Source organism: Pholis gunnellus (assembly GCF_910591455.1).
Source record: "Pholis gunnellus genome assembly, chromosome: 6".
Classification (NCBI taxonomy): domain Eukaryota; kingdom Metazoa; phylum Chordata; class Actinopteri; order Perciformes; family Pholidae; genus Pholis; species Pholis gunnellus.
Window position 1 is genome coordinate 22,623,219 of NC_136532.1, and position 14,443 is coordinate 22,637,661.

Genomic DNA, 14,443 nt, shown 5'->3' on the forward strand with positions numbered 1-14,443 from the left:
ATAAAAAAAAAGGGCAAACAGAACAAAAATATTGACAACTATAAACGCAAAAACTAATCTATTTCATACCATTTTACTAGCAACCTACACAATGCATGTTTACCGTAGTGACCGTTTACTCGCAGTGCATGTGAAACACTTTACATTTGACTAAAGGTTCTCTGCCGTCAGTCTTATTGAGAATAGCTGATTGTCGTAATCTGCGGTGTATTGCTGAGGTGTTCTGGATGTCATTTAAAACGCTCCACTTGGGACTTGCAGGTAAATAATTTGTCTTTCTACGAGTAGTTCTGAAACAGAGAAAAACATAAATACCTGATATTGAATTTAATCTCACGGCTGGCAGTCACTCAGTCAAACCTTCTCATACTGAATACATACAAAACATTTGTTATATTCATGAAATTGTATTATTATTTGCGTTTACCTAAATGTAACTTGTGGGACAGGTGCAAAAGCATTCTCTCAACTTCAACTTCTCACCATCACCGCAGTAAAACGAATGCGACCAAAAGAATGCCCGTGCACATGTGAAAACTACATCAAACCTTTACATAGTGGAAATAAAGGCAATATTGCACAAGATAGCATAGTTAAACATGTTACTGAAATAAATGTACACGTCTCAAACTGTTCCTACGCTTTTTAACCGAGTCACTGTATTGTCTATTGCTACTGTCTATAAGTTTTCTTTGCGGTTAGGTTTATTAAAACATAAACTGATGACTTTGTTCTCTGGGTAAACACAAGAGCGCCTGTTAGGTGTTGTGCTGTGTCAGAGCTGTGCATTGATCCAGAATTATGTATTTTTAGCATGGTGCTGCTTACTGTGGCAAAACACAAGTGCAGAAAAGTTACTCTCAGGCAAACACGTTTACACTTTTCTCTACAAATGAACACACGTTGAAACCAGAGAAATAAATGACAATAAGATGACCGGACCTGGAAAAAGTACGGAGGCCCAATCACAACAAAATAAATATCTCCCACAATTATGAATAAAAAGAGAAACTAAGACATGTACACTGCCGTGTGCATGAACCCAGGACCTGCTTGCTATGTAATAAAACAAAATATATGACTTTTGTCATTTTGATTTTGTGATAAAAAAGAAAAGAGGAATGTGTTTCCATAAGAGGAGAGTATATCTGGCACAGAATAATCCTTTACACAATAAACGTCAACCAACGTTTTCCAAAAATCTAACCCCAACTTCTACATTTCTACATCACTTTGACAAATAAAGAGCGGTAGAAAATACACTGGATAATTAAAAATCATAATGCTAATGCCCTTCTGACGCTATGGCAGGAGAAATAGAGTCAGCAGTCAATGTGGCGAGGTGAGGCAACAGAAAACAATGTCATTAATCACTGTTGAGACACCATATGGATCTTTTATTGGCCCTCGTTGGTTACTGGTGTCAGGTATGCGAGGAGTCCACAGGAAGTTATGAATGACACATTTAAAGCAAACAAACCTGTCCTGTTTGTTTCCAACTCCCATTATCAGCTGGGCGTGGATAGTCTAGTGCAGCTTTAAGGAGAATTATCTGCATCCAAACACGGTGAAGAAAACAATCATTTGTTTTCAACTCCACAACAGAAGTAACAGAAATGATACATAACACAGGAGTGAATCAAAGTTAAGGCAACTGATCTGCTAGCCATGGCTCTTTAAAAAAAAAAAAATCTCTCTTTGCCAATGAGAAAAGAATTTGTAGGAATTACAATTTGTCCGTACATTAAGTGTAGTGTAGGTGTTGTTAAGGTAACTAGTTTTTCACGACGATGAAGCTTCAGAAATGTTGCACCTTATTGCATTGTTCTTTCTCCGAGAAAAAAACGTATCCACATTGACCTCACCTTAGTGACTCCAATACAGGAAGTGAATAGTTTACGATTAAAGATGGCCGTAATCTCACGCACAGTTCAGCATCTACACTGAAAATTGCACCATATTTTGACTAATGCAGTTCAGCATGATTTAAACAGAAACAAAACTACTAACAAACTGAGGCCAGATGAGAATAAAGCAATCTAGTGTTTCAAACATATTACTGACGATCCATTTCAATGTCACCAACCATTGTGTTATCCTGTATGAACTTCAATTCAATGCTTTTGATGCCGACGTGACTCATCTCATCCAAAACCTTCATTTGATTTGTGCAGCTCATTACATACAAACAGTGTGAATGCAGCATGACAGCGATGTTGCTAAATCCCCACTGAATAGTGTACTGGCAGTAATGGTTGGGTATCTGCTTGCTGATAACATGCTCCACTAACTTCATTGTATGGGGGGGAATATTTTGGATTAATAGTCCACTGGGTAAGCATTCAGTAGAGTGATTGCTTCTCCCAGCACTCAGTCAAACACACTACACATCTTTAAAGAGGAAGAAGCCATCAACCCTCCACTCTAGAGTCCAACACCACATGCTGTACCGCTACCGAGACTCAGGCCAACCAATGGGAACTCACCAGTCTCCTCTCAAACACAAGGATCTCACATTACCTTTCTTGACACGACTCAGCGTTTGATTTGTGGTTTTCATGTCATATGTTCATCATTTTCAGATCCATTTCAAACTAAGCACAAATGAAGGGATTTGAGGGCCCGAAAAACAATAGTTATAAAAGGCATGGACTACAATTATTCTGACTAAAACGGATAGGATTGCTAACTTGACTGTTTGCATGTGATTGGTGTCATAATCATAATAATAAAACATATCAATATCTTATTTTGTGATCTTATCTGCATTATTATTATTATAAAAAACAAGAGTTACAGCCTGTAGCCAGTCATGATTTATGATTAATCCCGTTGCATGTTATGAGGCAGAGGTTTTAGTGATCAGCTTGCTATCTCATGTGTGAAACTAACAACACTGGACAGATTATTTCAATAATGTATTCTATCTGGATTAGACAAGAAAGTGTGTTCAAGTTATTTTTCTGTCTTTAGCGAAGTTGGCGTACAGTTTTGCATACTTAAACTTCTGTACAGCTACTGAGAAGCATGACATGAAACCCCCCACGCGGCTGATCACAATGGCACTGCTACATTATTGCTAAAAAAAAAAAAAGCATCATCACTGGGTTGTACTGGAAAGGTCTGAGGAGTTGTTTGCAAAAGAAAGGGACAACCAACTGCACAGTTATGAATTAAGAGACCGACCAGAAGCTTTCAGTAATTTGATTGTGCCCAACTGGCACTTGATACCCAACCTTACTGGCAGTACACTGCAGCGGGACTACCGCCTGCTTCAACAAGCCCCGTGGGAGAGTAGAGGCGTTCCTCCTGTGCCAGGGTCCTGTTGGTCAGCATCTGTTTTCACTCGGGGCCACAGACCTCTTCAAGGCTGTTCCTTGTCCGTTTTCCACAACTGGTCCTTGACCTCCGAGGGCAGGGTGTTGAAGAGGTCCTCCTCCACCACGAGACCGGTCCTCTTTAGCTGTCGGCACTCGCCCAGCTCCACGGGCAGACACTCCAGACGGTTCCCTCTCAGCTCTAGCTGTGTAAGCCCGGTCAGCTCTCCAAACCGCGATGGCAGAGACTGCAGGCAGTTGTTGCCCAAGTTCAAAGTGCGGAGCTTCTTGCACTGGAACAGCTCGTTGGGCAGACTCTCAATCTATGTTTCGAGATGGGGAGGGTGTTGGATGATGGGAGAGAAACACAGCGGTGTTAGAATTTGTAACTTCAATTGTTGCAAACAAACCATGAAGGACTTTGAAACCAGTGTATATTCAAAAAAAAGATTAAAATGATGGAAAACATAACCCAAGTACTCACCCTGTTGGCTGTAACAGCCAGGTACTGAAGATTCTGGAGGAAGCCAATGTCTGTAGGGATACAGGTCAGGTTGTTATGGCTCAGATCCAGGAAGCGCAGCTTGCGGCAATAAAACAACTGGCCGGGCATCTTCTCGATCTTGTTTCTGTTCAGGTACAGTTTCTCCAGGTTGGTCAGTGTGCCAATCTGCATGGGAATATAGGCGATCTGGTTGTACCAGAGCTTAAGGCAGACCAGCCGATGAAGGTGCTGGAAGCTGATGATCTCCTCGATGGTCTTCAGGTTGTTGTCCTTCAGGTCGATCTCCTGCAAGTTGTGCAAGCTGAAGATCGAGTGAGGTATGCGTTCTAGATCACAGCGAATGAGCTCCAGCTCAGTCAGGTTCACCATCTTCTTCAGGCTGTTGAGCACCATCAGCTTGGTGCCTTCGTTATTGACGGAGAGCTTCTGGAGGTGCATGCCCACATCGGTCACCACCTGAGGTAGCTTGGTGAGATTGCTCTTCAGGCGAAGAACTTTGAGCCTCTTGAGCTCCCGGAGCCCATCGATGACAATGTAGCGGTTGTTCTCCGCACTGAGGTTCCCGGTCAGATGAAGCTCACTCAGATTCTTCAGACTGTAGATCCATAAGGGAATCTCTTTGATGTCCGTGAACTTGATGTGCAGAGACTTCAGGTTCTCGCGCAAAAAAGCCAATGCGGGAGCTTCGATTTTGGCCGGCGTGTGGTAAAGCCACATCTCTCGCAGGTTGACCAGCTGGGCGATGATCGGCGGAATGGTGATATCCGGAATGAGCTCCAGTTTCAGAACCTCCAGCTCCATCAGGTCAAATACTGTGTCCGGAATGCCACTCAGCATGAAAAGGTGCAACTCCAACTTCTCCTGAGAGTTCTTGGTAATCCTCTGCCGGAGCTTGTCCAGTGTCCACTCATTGTTGAGGTTGAGCTGCCTCAGCTTATTTTCGCTGACTTCCGAGAGGAACACGGCGAAGCGTTTGGAGTACAGAGGGTCATACTGATCTATCATGTGCATCATGAACGCAAAGTCATTCTTCACATCGGGGATGTCACTGTAGCTGCTCTCCTCCCGTATCGACTCGAAGGAGTACTTCTTTAGAGAGCGCCGAAGCATCCAGCAAAGCGTGTACATGCAGATCAAACCATACACCATTACTAAGCTAATGTAGAAACAGGCTAAGATCTTAAACAGGGTAGCCAGCGGGTGAGCACAGCGGTACACGCTGTAACCCGTCAGGCTCTCTATATTCACCGAACAGTCGACGCTGAATTTAATATCATGCACGTAATACCCTGTGTAGCAGATTATAAAAATAAACTTGATGACTTTGATAATAGTCTGACGGATGTACAGCCTGTACACAATGTCTCCTTCTTCAACATGTATGCGGAACTTCTTGACTTTTTCAAACAGGGCTTTGGCCTGCTCGCCCTCTTTCTTGTCCAAAACCCCCGTTTCTGTTCTATCTACGATGCCCTGCTCGAAGCGCGTCTTTGTCCTTTGGAGCATCGGAACACTTGCTTCAACATCCTCACTGATAACGGACGCCTTGTGGTCCATTGAGCCGTTCATCTTCATTGGTTTCGGGTCGCTCTCTTCAACCACCGTCTCCGACAGTGCCCTAGTTGTCCACGGGGAGTCGAAGCATTTCAGCAGGATGGATACAAAGTGCTCTAGTTTGGAACTTGTCCGTGGGAACTTAAACCAAAAGTTGCTGCAGGCTAGGAAAATGAGGGTGTGAAGTAATACTAGGTAAGGAAAATACTTGGCAAACCAGTGCAATCTATTCTCATAGCACACAGCATCCACGTAGTTGTACTGGTGGCGGTCCAGATCATACTGGATCCCTCTGGGCTCCGAGAACAACGACGCGGCGAGGGTGGAATTGAAGTTCTTCTTGCAGGTCTCGTTGACCACCCATTTGCAGGGCAGGCAGATCATCTTGTCCTGAGTGACCTGCAGTGTGCCCCCAAACACAGAGATCATAAGCATAACGATGGAGATGTAGTCGGTGAACACGTCCCACCATGGTTTCAGGATGCGGTACGCCGGCTGTGTGTCTACAAAGTACCGCAGCTCAGTGATGGGGATCATGGTTTATCTGTGGGGAACAAATAGAGAGGACGACATGTTGATAACGGAGGACAGTGACGTACTGAATTATAGAGCCGTGTTAAACATCAACACACTACAGATATTAATTATATCAAAATGAAAAAGACAAATTCTTCTTCAAATGCCTGAACAGCCTTCACCTGAACCACAACACAATACGAAACCCAAAAATCAATACTACACTGCTAACAAAAAAGGATAATTGCTGCCAGGAGTAATAAAATAGAGATTCACGCTTGCTGTGACAAGGAATTGCCTGATTGACTTTACTGTGCTATTGACTGAACTATTGTTACACAGACACGATTAATCTTGTTTGTCCTACTGGACATGGCATTTAAAATGTTGTGGCCAAATTGATAAAAAAATAAGTTGATTTGATTTAATCCCTTTCGGACTTATTAAATGGGTTGTCTACATGAAGAAAAATAACACACTGGCAGAGAGTTTATGCAAGCTATGCATATCATAAATCAGTAAAAAAACAAACAGAACAATCCTTTCAGATTGGCTTAATCAAGAAAAACCTCTGTGTCTGATTTTTATCAGGGAGGGCACCCTAATTAACAGGGATGCAGAGAGCCCACCTGTTCTTTTCTGATGCCGATTACGACACCTAAACTAAGTGATTCAAACTGTGTAAAGTACTCCGATACTTAGTGTTTATTTAATTAGGGAAAGCTGAAATAAGCCTGTGACATTATTAAAAGGAAATACCCAACCCAGGCACAACCTGTTCATCCTGTTGCCATCTGGGAAGAGATTCAAGCATCAGCTGCCGAACCACCACACTTTAAAACGGCTTCTTTCCTCTGGCTGTGAGACTCCTGAATTCATCCTCCACACTCCATACATAATATTGTCTTTTAGTTTTTTTTGTAGCAAATTGAACTACAATCTAAATTTCGTTACAAAAACCTTGTAACCGTATATTGCATCGAGAACGACTACTAACTATGATTAGAGGTTGGCATAATAATCATATTTCCATGTGGATATTTGATCTTTTAATCAATTTATGTTCCAGAAAATATAACCCAAACTGCTCAAAACACACTTGGAAATGGTTCTACTTACAAATCCGAAACATGAAGCGCAATAACTCCATACATAAGCGGTGAAGAGTGAACCACGACTACTCCTTTGCTGCTGCTGCTGCTGCACATCAGAGCGAGATAAAGCAAATCAACCTTTCAGCCCTGTGTGAGTGTGACACACCCAGCATGTCAGCTTGAGAAGTCACTCTTCTAAAAGATGATGTTCCGTTTTGGCTCGTTTAACCCAAACAACATGACCGCCAGAGGAGCCACCTTGCTCCCGTGCTCTCTATTCTTAGCCGTTTCCGATAATAATACCCAGAGTATTGTCTGCGGGGGCCTTGAGAAGCACCTCCCTCGACCTTCAGGACCAGATCCTGTTTACCTTATAGAAACTGCTGTCTCCAACCAGTGTCTCTCTGGAATACTCCACCGTCACCTTTTGCACTCTTATCAACCCCCAAAACACACACACACCTACAAATACACAACGTGGATCGGGACTTGGCATTCATCAGAGCTTGTCCTTTGTTAGGAAACTGCAAAGACGAGGACTGAAGACGCCAAGTCTGACCCTTGACCAAATGAGCATATTTACACTGGCCCCAGATCAGAGAAACTTCTGCATACATAACTATTCAAGGGAGGTGGCCTGGTAAGAGCAGATGATGATGCTGCCGCACAACAACAAGCACACTCAGTAAATTAAGTACTCACCGGTTTGGAGGCGTTATCTGGGTTCCAGTGCTTGATGAAGACCCTGGTGGACAAGCCACTCTGTGTGTAACCATACCTCTTCATCGACCATTGCCTTTGTCATCGCCATAGGGTTAAACAGAAGACACGAACAAGAAAAAAGAGATGTTAATGAGGTTCCAGCTGTTTCCTAACACACTTGGGAGACACATGCTTTAACAGAAAGCGTTAAAGCATGCATGCGTGTAACAGCTAACTGATCCAAGTTGTGTTTAAACACTAATATTTTTACGATAAAAGGTCTGTGGCTTTACGGGCTCTTCATAACGATGGTGTAACATATCGTGGCAGTCATGACCGTGTCGTCAGATAACGTTACATAAAACGTCAGGCTACCAGCTGGCTAACTGAAATGGACTTTAGAGCCGGTTACGTTAGCATGTGACGTCTTTGTTATCTAGCTAGGTCAGTTAGCTGAGCAAGCACTTCTTAACAGAAAGTTAAAGCCGAGTGTTTCATTTCCATACATTGTATTAAATGATGCGAGAGACCATCTTTGGGGGAAGTACTCTGGTATCTGACAACTAGCTAATTATCAGCAGTGACCACAAACAAATAAAATCGCTGCTGTTAAAACACATTAGCAAATTAAGCTAGGCTGCTGTTAGCTCGTGAGCTAACCTAGCAACATACTACCCATCGGAAGTTTACATCCTCTCAAAACGCTGTGGTTGATATGACAGTGACACATTTCTAACATGTATTAAAGACACTATGGTGTTCAACTTACTACTTTTGTTGTGATGCAATCAAATCCAACGCTACTTTGATATAAATAGTTTGCTAAATAAGTGCGTTGGCTCCGCTTGCTAGCTGTTGTTTTCCCCAGCACATCGGACGGTTCCCCCGCTACACCGCCATGACGACGGGTGGCAGTGTGGTGCTGTGAACACGCGCAGAAGAAGAATGCACTTCCTCTCAGATTCTGGAAGAGAGAAATTTCACATTTTGACAGCAAGGAAAATATCTTGTGTTTGCATTGGGACTGCATTACAGCCCCAAGTTTGACTTTTTTGAAAATGTTGTCATTGAACACTTTGCGGATTTTGTGCACATCCCGGGCTTTACTGCACCACAGCTGGCTTATGACGAAGCGACAGTCCGTTTATACAACTGTTACACGTGCAGCACATTGCATGTTCACCAGCTTCCCCAAGAAGGACACATGGCACAGCAACAAGGACATCAACGCACTGGGAAAAGAAAAAAAACCTATTTATTCGACTTATCCAGCCAGTTCAATCAGGAAATACTGCACAGGTCAAGTCAAACTGAACTGCTGGAATTGCAAACAGCCTCTTGATAAAACTCCTGCATTCTTCTGTATGTCATGCAAAGTCATTCAGCCCCCGGAAGAAGATGCATCCTACTTTAAAATTATGGATTGGTAAGTATCATGTCCTAGTTATAATTTCTCACTGTCATCTATCCATTACTGTTTTATTCATCAAGTCCGTCTGTGAGCAACAACATCTCATGTCACCATGTGTTGCCTCTTTGCAGTGACTTCACATTCACACTGGACACGCAAAAGCTGCAGAAAAGATACTTGCAGCTCCAGCGGTCGCTACATCCAGACAACTTCAGCCAGAAATCTGTGGTAGGCAGGGGGACGTGAGGGGAACCTGAATATAGATCAGTCCAGTAACATGGGTGCCTATCTTTTAGTACAAGTATGACACTGGAAATTGGGTTTGACCCTTTGTCCCTATTAGACCACATAACTGTGCATTTTTGTTTTGTCAGTAAGATTTTTTTTTTTTGTGATTTGGTCTGTGAAAAGTTGAAGATGTGCTTCTTAAAGGACATTGACAAATTTAGGCCATGTAAGGCAGCTTTCCCTATATTTAGCTACCAGGCATTTAAGTTCAAGGAATCAAAAAATTAAACAACTAAGAAGATGAAAGCATTGCTTTAAGACAGAAAGGAGGACAACTTGCAAAGAAATATAGTAGAAATACCAGGTTGGTACCTGGTTTACCAAAACTCTCAGAAAGAGAACAAGTAAAAGAATAGAATAGAAAGTACTTTATTGTCTACTTTTTGCGTGCAAAAAGGCAAACATTTGGCTTAAGTTTGCATTTGCAAAATCTGGTATTAACAAAGGTACATTAAAACACATCATATCTCATCCAGACAGTACACATTTACAAAAAAAACCAACACAGAATAGAAGCTATTAATATGTTATATATTATACTAATAGGAGCACCAGATGATGGGGACTGAATCAAGGTTAAATAAATAGATTAAAAAATGTGCTGAGGTAGCAAGCCGGCTTCAATAAGTGGCTGTCCTTACTGATTAATAAGATGTTTCATGGCAACAGCGAACAAAACAATGTTCTTGCGATGTTTTTCTTTGCACAGGGGACTCTGTTGGCCTGAAGGCAGGGATTTCTCCAGCATCACTTTTTAATTAAAAAAACAATCTATTTTGTGTCACTGCATCCGAGGGAACGTTTGCTATGCTAACAGTGACAAAACACAGTGTGACGTGTCATGTTTTTTATTGCTGTGAACTCTTAAGCACAGTTAGATGTACTGTGTATATATATATATATATATATCAAATATCTTTATAAATGACCAAATTCAAGAATGACATCCATTTCAATGATAAAGAATAAAGTACGATCAAAGATATAATTACTTTTAAAAACACTAGAAAGCACAAGCATACAAGTAAAGTCAATGTTAAGTAAGAGAAGGTTCGTCGAAAGATGTGAATTGTCTGACATATGTGGACGCCTCTCTATTCTTCATACTCCTGCTTGAATGGACCAGTGGTATTATTAGCTTAATTCCTTTCAACAGTTTTTAGCATATTTGGTCAGAGGAGGAAAAAAATGTCACCCCAAATAAATAAATTCAAAAGGTTCAGAGCATATCTATTGCCTCCATGTCTACTAACAGCGCTAACAGCGCTGAGAGATGCTATATTACCCAGCATCCACTGATTTCCACTTAAAAGATCAGTTACAAGTAATGTGAAAACTGTTCTCTAAAGTCTTGAATTTGTCAAGTGGGATAAAATGACCCCGATTATGTCACAGTGATGTCATCAGGGTTACTTCAGCTTTGGTTATGAGACTACAGATTTCCAACAGAAAGCCTGTGTTACAAACTAGGAAGTGGAGTTTAAAGACATGGCTCTTCACTTGGCAGGAAGGATCTAAGGAAATAAGGTGCTATCAAGTTGCTTCATGGGAAATATAGGATGAAGTGTTTTGGCCGCTTGACCCGTAACCGGGACTACAAGTTAAGGGTATCTCAGCTTCTGCTGCTTTGAGTAAGAAACAACAGGCACACAGCAAACTCATGGTGACGCTTTATACTGGTAGACACTAAAGGGGAAAGACAGGAAACAGGTCTAATTTTGGTGGATGGAGCAATCACTCACTGCTGTTTATCAAATCAATTAAATTCCCTTCCTTGTCTGTGACAACTCTTGATTTGTCACAGACAAGTGTACCTTATACATCAGAATACTGTGAGGAGAAAAAAAAGCACTAACTAGGTAAATTACATTAAGCCCAAAGTGCAGTTTTACATAAAAACCTTGATGGGTGCAGCTATTCATTTTCTTTCACAGAAAGGAAAACAATTAAAATGCAGCCGAGTAGTTTAAAGTTGAAGGTCTTTATAGGTTATTTTATAAAGTAGTAAACAGTTGTTAGCCCCTCGTGGATCATTAATAAAGATGCCTGGCAGTTTGGAAATTTCATGCGTACTAAGGAGGGGAGGAGGGGTGATGCATCGCATGTAATTTATTCTGTACACCCAGGTGCAAAAGCAAAATGCGGAATGTTGTCGTGACATGATATGAAAGCTCGACTCCTATTCAGCAGCATGCGAGAGAGGCGGGGTAGCCTAAATGGTTTCTTCACGAAACGACCTGTCCAATATTGTACTGACTCTGTTTTATTTACCAGGCACCTCTGGCCATTTTTTCTTAATTAGACATCTTCCCGCCTCAGGGGTCTTCATCATGTATAGAAAACTCATTACTTATACAAGGCTACAAGGCAGCCACCTACTGCACTGGTTGTTATTAGAGAAACAGCTCCAAACGACGGGCCCATGGGCCAGAGCTCGAGACTATTGATTTTCACAAGAGCTGACAGACCTGATAGCTGCAAACTGTACTCAGATCTGCCAACCATTTCCAAGATATTTTCCTCCCCGTCTTGTTTCCACACGTCTGTCGTGTCAAACTTCCACCTGGATCCCTTGAAGGGTCCCAAACCGCTCGACAACAAAAGAGGAGCTGTATGTCATACATCTTATTGTCAGCATCACCAAGGATTTTGTGTTTGAAGAGTTGACAGTGGTATAGATTGGGATGACAAGGTGTAAAATAGCACAGATATAATTCCAATTTGTGACAGCTTGATGTGTAGCTCTGGATAATATGAATATACAAATGCACAGCATGTTGGTTAAAATTCACAGCAACACAGTTCCTTTCCTCTTTTTTTTTTTTAAATGAATGAATGTGGACTGAACATCATTAGAAGCAAACATAACAGAATCCTCTTTTTTGCAGAAAGAACAGGAGTATTCAGAAAGCCACTCGGCTCTCGTGAACAAAGCATACCAGACTCTGCTTAAGCCTTTGAGTCGTGGTCTTTATATGGTGAGTTTGAAATCTCTGACTTCACTTCTAATGAATAGTTTATTTTCATAACTGCAAGCTCTGTCTGGTCTGATCGCTTGCTCTAAAGAACCATCTCCACCATCTGTCAGTCAAAAGTAGTAACATGCATTAAAAAAAAAGGTGCAGTTGAGTTTGATGAACTTCCATCCTATATTTCAGCTGGAGCTGGAGGGGGTGCATACAGAAGAGGGCACCGACTCCGGGGCCGATTCCGGGTTCCTGATGGAGCTGATGGAGATCAATGAAGCTGTTGATGAAGCACGGACTCCAGAGGACGCCAATAAGATCGGCCAGGACACAAAAGGTAAACAGATATGCCCGTTTTTATTTGTTGAGTGAAAGTCTGGCGGATCGATTTGAGCCGAGCGTTGATCGTGAATTAGAACAGGTGGGAGAGAAGATATACCTGGAGAATTGACACTGACACTTCAGATATGTAGCTATTTCATATTTCAGACTAGTTTTACCTCCATGCCTCAAAAAGTCTTGGCTGCTCACTGGGCTGAGACATTCTTTATTCTCAGGGTTAAAGTTGTAATCTTTTAAGATTTTCAGTTCTGGTCCATTTGGTGACATCTGTAATTACCATGGTAACAGCAAGTGTGGTTCGATACTAAAGCCAGCGCTCCGAGAACAATTGATGCATCGGTTTACAGTGCAACTGAAAAAAACTCACGTTGTTAGAATGCATGCCAGGGCTGCACGACATGTGGGAAATATGCGATAACGTTGCTGAATATCGCGATAACGATATTCCTTGCGATAAATAAATAGATATTACGGTGTACTGAGTCAGTGCTAAAATACAATGAATTGCTCCTTGAATTAAAAAAAAAGAAAGGAAATTATTTCTATACTTAATTTGAACTGAACACAAAAGGCACCAATAAAAAAAGAAAAATGGTTAAATGTTTAGGTGCCATTTTCTACTGATCCCAGAGTGCGATATCAGACTTTTGCAATGTGTTTATCGAATAAGTTGACGTCGCGATAATGATAAAAAAAAAAAACGATATACTCTGCCGCATGATGAGTAGGCAATATGAATCCAAGCCAGCAATGGCGGACTCCGCCACTCACGATGCAAACGACCATATAGAAAGATAATTAGAGAACCACTGAATGGCTAATTCATAAAAAATGCGCCCATAGTATCAAATATGGGATATGATCGCCTACCGTTAATAACCAATGCACAACAACGTTGACAATTTCTGACCAATGAATGATGCATACATGACATGACATGCTTTACGTGATCTGTTCAATTTGTGTCCCATTTTGTAAACTTAAATAATTCATTGTATCCATGAGCTTTGTGTAACTTCACATCAAGCAGCTACTCTCAGGGGCGAGTGTGCTTATGAGCGTCTATAAAAAGCACTGTATGTGCCATGTCCTGTTAACACGTGCAGAACTGGAACTTGTCTCCTCCTCACTTGCAGGGAAACTGGCAGTCTTGACGGAGGCGATAGACGCTGCCCTTCTTGAAGGTATTATAGTCAGACGTTGCATTGAAGCATTTTCTAGTTCCTCCCACTCATTCCTTTGTTTTGAAACCTCTGCCGCAGCTTTCCTTTAAGTCACCGAGTGAGTCAGTGATTGAACTTCCTTGTGCACTCTCTTTCACTTTCTTTCTTTTTTTTTATCAGGAGAGCTTCAAGCCGCCAAAGCACTGCTTGCCCAAATGAAATACTACGCGAACATCGAAGAGAAAGTAAAGGAAAAACTTTCTGAATTCATGTCATTTCCCCCTTAGTGTCACTTTATTTAATATTTGTAGTTACTGTTTAAAAAAAACAGTTTTGTACAGAAGCACACAAATTATTGCACATTTGTCTTGAGATTATATAAACATATTGTTGAAGTTGAATAATAAAACTACTTGTAATGCATCTTACAAAACTGAATTAATGGTGATTTGTACTTAATCTGCTATTTATTTTTATTAAAAACTGTACAGATACAAGGGTGTAATTGGATGCATGCAGTATCTCCCTTGAATTCCACTAATTTCACGAGCCTAATCATATCCACTTGTACCTAATATATCATTA

At 41.5% G+C, this 14,443-nt stretch overlaps 2 protein-coding genes across 3 annotated transcripts; one reads left to right on the forward strand and one right to left on the reverse strand.

Moving 5' to 3' along the window:
• Positions 1-1,370: 1,370 nt before the first annotated feature.
• lrrc8ab (leucine rich repeat containing 8 VRAC subunit Ab) lies at positions 1,371-8,594 on the reverse strand. Of its 2 annotated transcripts, XM_079161257.1 has the most exons (4): positions 8,458-8,594; positions 7,689-7,782; positions 3,802-5,920; positions 1,371-3,640 (listed from the first exon to the last, which is right to left on the reverse strand). In XM_079161257.1, the coding sequence occupies exons 3-4, from the start codon at positions 5,911-5,913 to the stop codon at positions 3,365-3,367; spliced, it is 2,388 nt and encodes a 795-aa protein (XP_079017383.1). In that variant the 5' UTR covers positions 5,914-5,920; positions 7,689-7,782; positions 8,458-8,594; the 3' UTR covers positions 1,371-3,364. The 2 variants fall into 2 exon arrangements, with proteins under 2 accessions (XP_079017383.1, XP_079017384.1); XM_079161258.1 differs by lacking the exons at positions 7,689-7,782; positions 8,458-8,594 and adding an exon at positions 7,012-7,098.
• Positions 8,595-8,657: 63 nt separating this feature from the next.
• hscb (HscB mitochondrial iron-sulfur cluster cochaperone) lies at positions 8,658-14,314 on the forward strand. Its single transcript, XM_079160831.1, has 6 exons — positions 8,658-9,114; positions 9,231-9,327; positions 12,276-12,365; positions 12,546-12,690; positions 13,832-13,879; positions 14,039-14,314. Exons 1-6 carry the CDS (start codon positions 8,747-8,749, stop codon positions 14,143-14,145), a joined length of 855 nt encoding a protein of 284 aa, XP_079016957.1. The 5' UTR covers positions 8,658-8,746; the 3' UTR covers positions 14,146-14,314.
• The last annotated feature ends 129 nt before the right edge of the window (positions 14,315-14,443 follow it).